This window comes from Lontra canadensis, unplaced genomic scaffold (assembly GCF_010015895.1).
Source record: "Lontra canadensis isolate GAN:19392208 unplaced genomic scaffold, GSC_riverotter_1.0 scaffold35, whole genome shotgun sequence".
Taxonomy (NCBI): Eukaryota; Metazoa; Chordata; class Mammalia; order Carnivora; family Mustelidae; genus Lontra; species Lontra canadensis.
The window spans coordinates 666,482-672,255 of record NW_022631029.1 but is presented as its reverse complement, the minus strand read 5'-3'; the positions used below and the strand labels follow the sequence as shown (position 1 = coordinate 672,255).

The window sequence follows — 5,774 nt, the reverse complement described above, 5'->3', positions numbered from 1 at the left end:
TCATATGAGATTCCCCAATAAAGCATGAACTCACAAACCCCTAAATACTCTAGAGATGGACCCTAATAAAGACAAATCTTTCAGTGATGCTCCCTCTTCCTCCCTCTCAATATCTGTCTCCACCTCTAAGACTTTCCAGAGTGGCTTTTGGGCATCCTATGTGCCCTCCAGGACCTGTGAGGAATGAAACTTGGGTTTTTAGAGTTCTTTGATGGGTGTTGTTGAGGTGTGTCTTGCAATCACAATGAGAACCCAAGGGCAGGTGCAGCCACAGCAGAAGCTCAGGTCAGAGAAGCATCTGCGGGAATGTCCACAAGGACATGGGTGCAGGGGAATGACCGGGCTTTCCTAGCCTGAGCCACACTGTCAGTAACATGAGACATAAAAGGAACAGTGTTAGAGAGTCCACATTATCAGGAAGGTGATAAAGGTAGTGATGTGAAGAGTGACAGACTCTAGGTGAAATCTGGGGTTTGGTATTCTCCTCTATAATAAAGTTATATGAAAGTCTTACTGGCTAAAGTAGTATTATCCATATGGAGAATACAACTTATGACTATTCTTTTGGGAAATTTAGGGAAAATTTACTTGGCATTATATAAGTCATTTGAAATGAAATTAGTTTGAAGAAATCCAACTTGCCCCTTGTAAGAAAATTCCAGTCATTTGTGATCCACGGTTTGGGAAACCATTAAGAATACATGAAGATGGATAAAGGGGTATCTGTCTATATATCAGATAGAGTAGAAGTTTAATAAAGTAGTTACTTAAATGTGTGGAAAAGTTGAATTCAAACAAATGGAAATTGCAGGAATTAAATGGAAGGAGCAGATTCTACTTCCACAGTCTGATCAAAGAATGTCAGTTCCTGACTCTGAGGCTGTGAACCTTGCAATCATGGGCACTTCTTCAACTACAGGGGCATTGGCCCATAAATCACTGTAATCCCAACAATTCTTTTCAGAGTGCTCTTTATGTCTCTGTTCCTCAGGCTGTAGATGAAGGGGTTGAGCATGGGTGTGACCACCATGTACATCACCGAGGCTACTGCACTTGAGTGGGAGTGCTGGGGAGAAGCAGAGCTAAGGTACACTCCTAAGCCTGTACAATAAAATAAGGAGACAACTGAAAGGTGAGATGCACAGGAGGAAAATGCTTTATACTTGCCTTGAATTGATGATATATGACATATGGAGGAAATAATCTTAGAATAAGAGTAAAGGATCCAAGGTAGGGGAGCAACACCCAGCAGCACAGTTGCAAAATACATCACCATGTCATTAAGAAACTTGTCAGGATAGGCTTGCCCAACTACCTTACTGAGTTCACAGAAAAAATGGGGGATTTCCATGCCTGTACAGAAGGACAACCGCAATGCCATTAAGCTCTGTAACAAGGAATTCTGAACACTGATGATCCAGTACACCAGAACCAGCAGTCCACAGAGCCGGGGTTTCATGATGACTGTGTAGTGCAGAGGGTGACAGATGGCCACGAAGCGGTCATAGGCCATCACAGTCAGGAGAAAATCATCCCAGCCTGCAAAGAGTAGGACAAAGTATATCTGTGTAATGCAGCCTGCATATGTTATGACTTTGCTATTATTCTGAATGTTCTGCAGCATCTTGGGGATAGTGGTGGAGGTGAAACAGATGTCTACAAAAGACAGATTCACAAGGAAGAAGTACACGGGGGTGTGGAGATGGGAGTCTGTGGTGACAGCCAGGATGATGAGCAGGTTTCCACACACAGTGATCAGGTACATAGAGAGGAAAAGCCCAAATATGAGGGGCTGTAGGTCTGGTTCCTCTGATAATCCCAGAAGAAGAGAATATGAAATTCCGGTATCATTGCTTGGTTCCATGTGGTGGTGGTGACTACAAGGAAAGAAAAGAAAATGAAATAATAATTTTTAAGCAAATGAGCTTCATTTATGTATTTATTATCCTTCATTTTTTATTTTTAAAGGTTTTATTTAAGTTCTAGTTAGTTAACTGACAGTGTAATATTCATTTTATGTGTATAATATGGTGACTCAACACTCCACACAACAAACGGTGATCATTACATGTCCCCCCCCCTTAATCCCCGTCACTTATTTCTTCCATTTCCCCCACCACATCCCTTATGGTAAACATCAGTGTGTTCTATGAAGTTAAGAGTCTGTTTCTTGGTTTCTCTCTCTCTCTCTCTCTCTCTCTTTTTTCTTTTTCCATTTTGCTCATTTGTTTTGTTTCTTAAATTCCACATATGAGTGAAATCATATGGTATCTGTCTTTCTCTGACTGACTTATTTCACTTACCATAATACTCTCTAGCTCCATCATGTCATTGCAAATAGCAAGATTTCATTGTGAGGGGGCAAGGTGGTGGAGGAGTAAGGGACTCCATTTCAACTGTCCCTTGAATTTAGCTGGATATCTACAAAACTATTCTGGACACCCACAAAATCAGCCTGAGATGTAAGAAGATATATATCTGGATCTCTACAAGCAGAAAAACTCCACTGATTACGAGCTATGAAGGATGATGTAGTGATTCTGTGGGTAGATATTGGAAGATAAAGAGAAGGAGGAGGGAGCCGCCATAAGCTGGCTTCTGGAAAGTGGTATTACACCAGAGTGCAAAAGCATCCTGTGCCAGGGATAGTGATAGCTTATAGAGCAGTATCAGCCCACCAGGAAGGACCTGAAAACAGTGCTCAAACAAGATCCAGAAGCTGAGGGGGCATGTGGGCAGACCGAGGGCCAGCCACTGGCATGGACCCGGACCTGGGACTGCTCATGGTTTTAGAAGCACAAAGGGCAGAGACAAGCAGGGGCCTGAGTTGACTGCTGAGAGGGTTGCTAGGGGTGTGAACTGCCCATGGGAAGTTGAGTTTTCATCAGCTCCACAAAAATAGAGGGTGTGTATTCTGGAGGGTTCAGAAAAGAACAGAAAAGAACTGTAATTCTGTAATTTCTCTGCCCTGGGGCAGAGGTCTGCTTGCAGACATTTTCCTTTGCTCTGACATTCAGAAAAGCCTGGAAAGCTGCCAGAAAACAAAAGCCCAAAAATCCAGTTTCCATGGAGCCCCGCCCACTGATGGGGGCAGGACAAATCCACCCAAGTAGGGTGGCCTAAAAAAGTGTGGCCAGTTCCTCCCCCAGAAAACAAGCTGGAAGAACAAGAGGATGACAACCCTAGGCTCCCTATAAAACTGTAAAATCTGCAAATCAGGGGAAAATAGTATATTGAGCTCTAGGTGCTGCTTCAGGGCTTGTGTATTTTTCAGATACAACTTTCTTTTTCTTTTTTTCTCATGTTTCTTTTCTGTTTTTTCTTTTTACCTTTTTCTCAACTAGATGTTGAGAAATCTAATGTAATAGATTTCATAGTAGCTTTTTAACTTGTACTTTTTCACACCTTTTAAAAAATATATAGATATAAGATGCAATGTAGTCCTTTTTTTGTGTTCAATATTACCTTTTATATATACCAGTTATATTTTTCCTGTAACTCTGGGAAATAGTGTCCTCTAAAAAAGAGAACAAAATACACCCAGGAAGAACTGAAACACCCTACCTTGCCCACATTGAGAGATTATAGCCCCCACTCCCCACACTCTCCCCTTAAAATTTTTTTTTAAATCTTTAAGTTTAAAAAAATTTTAAATTTTACAAATTTTACTCTTGGGTTTTATTTTGGCTTTGTTTTCCTGGTGGTGACTTCAGACCACTCTGGATTTTCCCAGGGTGCATCTTGCCTGGATTATGGTTGATATTTTGGACTCTGTACATCTCCTCAACCACCCTTCAACAGAATGACTAGGAGGAGGAACTTCCATCAAAGAAAAGAACCAGAGACAATGGCCTCTCCCACAGACCTAATGGATGTGGATATAAGCAAGATAGTTATACTCAAATAGTGAATCATGGAGCACTACATCAAAAACTAATGATGTATTGTATGGTACTAACATAACATAATTAAAAATTATGTTAAAAAAAGATGTCAGAGAAACACTTCAGGGTAGAAATTATGAAGTCAATAGCTAGGCTTCAGAAAACCATTAGCGGCAATATGGAGTCTCTAAGGACAGAAATGAGACTGAATCTTGTCAAGCTTAAAAATACTATGAATGAGATACAGACTAAACTGAATACTCTAGCAGGTAGGGTAAATGAGGCAGAAGCATGAATTAATGATTTAGAAGATAAGCTGATACAAAGAAAGGAACAAGAGGAGGCCAGGAGGTGTGGGACAAAACAAACATCCATGAGAACAGACGTAGAGAGATTAATGATGCCATGAAATGCTCCTATCTCAGAATTATTGGGATCCCTGAGGGGGTGGAGAGAGAGAGAGAGAGAGAGAGAGTGAGAGTTCTAGAAGATATGCTGTAATCACACCTGAGAACTTCCTTAATCTGGGGAAGGGAAAAAACATTCTGTCCAAATAACAGAGAGGACCCCTCCCAAAATCAATAATAAAAATAGATTGACACCCCACCATATAATAGTGAAGCTTGCAAATCTTAGAGCCAAGGAAGCTATTCTGAGAGCAGCTAGGGGGAAGAGATTTTTTTTCCATTTTTAAAAAAATTTCTTTTCAGCATAACAGTATTCATTGTTTTTGCACCACACCCAGTGCTCCATGCAATACGTGCCCTCCCCAATACCCACCACCTGTTTCCCCCAACCTCCCACCCCCCCACCTCTTCAAACCCTTCAGATTGTTTTTCAGAGTCCGTAGTCTCTCATGGCTTACCTCCCCTTCCAATTTCCCTCAGCTCCCTTCTCTTCTCCATCTCTAGGGGGAAGAGATTTATTACATATGGATGGAGGAGCATCAGAGTAACTTCAGACCTGTCCACAAAAACCTGGCAAGCCAGAAAGGGCTGGCAAGACATATTCAGGGTACTGAATGAGAGGACCATGAAGCCAAGAATACTTTATCCAGCAAAGGTGTCATTAAGAATAGAGAGACAAAGAGCTTCCAGGACTGGCAGAAACTGAAAAGAATATGTGACCACCAAGCCCAGCAAGAAAAATTAAGGAGGATTCTATAAAAGGAGAAAGACCCCAAGAGTGATATAGAACGAAGATTTACAGAGACAAACTATAGAAACAGGAACTCTATAGACAATATTATGGCACTAGATGCGTATCTTTCAGTAGCCACTCTCAGTGTGAATGGCTTAAATGCTCCCATGAAATGGCACACAGTTGCAGACTGTATACAAATATAGGACCCATGTGCATGCTGTCTACAAGATACTCACTTTGAACCTAAAGACACCTCCTGATTGAAAGTGAGGGGATGATGAACCATTTTTCATGCTAACGGATATCAAAGGAAGGTGCGGTAGCAATTATTATATCAGACAAAATAGATTCTAATCTAAAGACTGTAGTAAGAGATGTGGAGGGACAGTATATCATACTTAAAGGGTCTATCCAACAAGAAGATCTAGCAATTGTAAATATCTATGCCCCAACACAGGATCAGCCAACTACATTAGCCAATTGTAACTGTAACCAAAATAATAAACCATATGGATAGTAATACATTAAGAGTAGGACATCTTAACACTCCATTCTCAGCAATGGACAGATCATCTAAGTAGAAGATCAACAAGGAAACAAGAGCTTTGAATAACACATTGGACCAGATGGCCTTCATAGATAGATATACAGAATTATCTACCCTAAAACAACAGCATTTCCACTCTTTATGAGTGTACACAGAACTTTCTCCAGAATAGACCACATACTGGGTCACAAATCAGGTCT

At 41.0% G+C, this 5,774-nt stretch overlaps 1 protein-coding gene across 1 annotated transcript; it reads right to left on the bottom strand.

Moving 5' to 3' along the window:
- Positions 1-913: 913 nt before the first annotated feature.
- Positions 914-1,765, bottom strand: LOC116874052 (olfactory receptor-like protein OLF4). Its single transcript, XM_032868480.1, has 2 exons — positions 1,411-1,765; positions 914-1,125 (listed from the first exon to the last, which is right to left on the bottom strand). Exons 1-2 carry the CDS (start codon positions 1,763-1,765, stop codon positions 914-916), a joined length of 567 nt encoding a protein of 188 aa, XP_032724371.1.
- Positions 1,766-5,774: the final 4,009 nt, after the last annotated feature.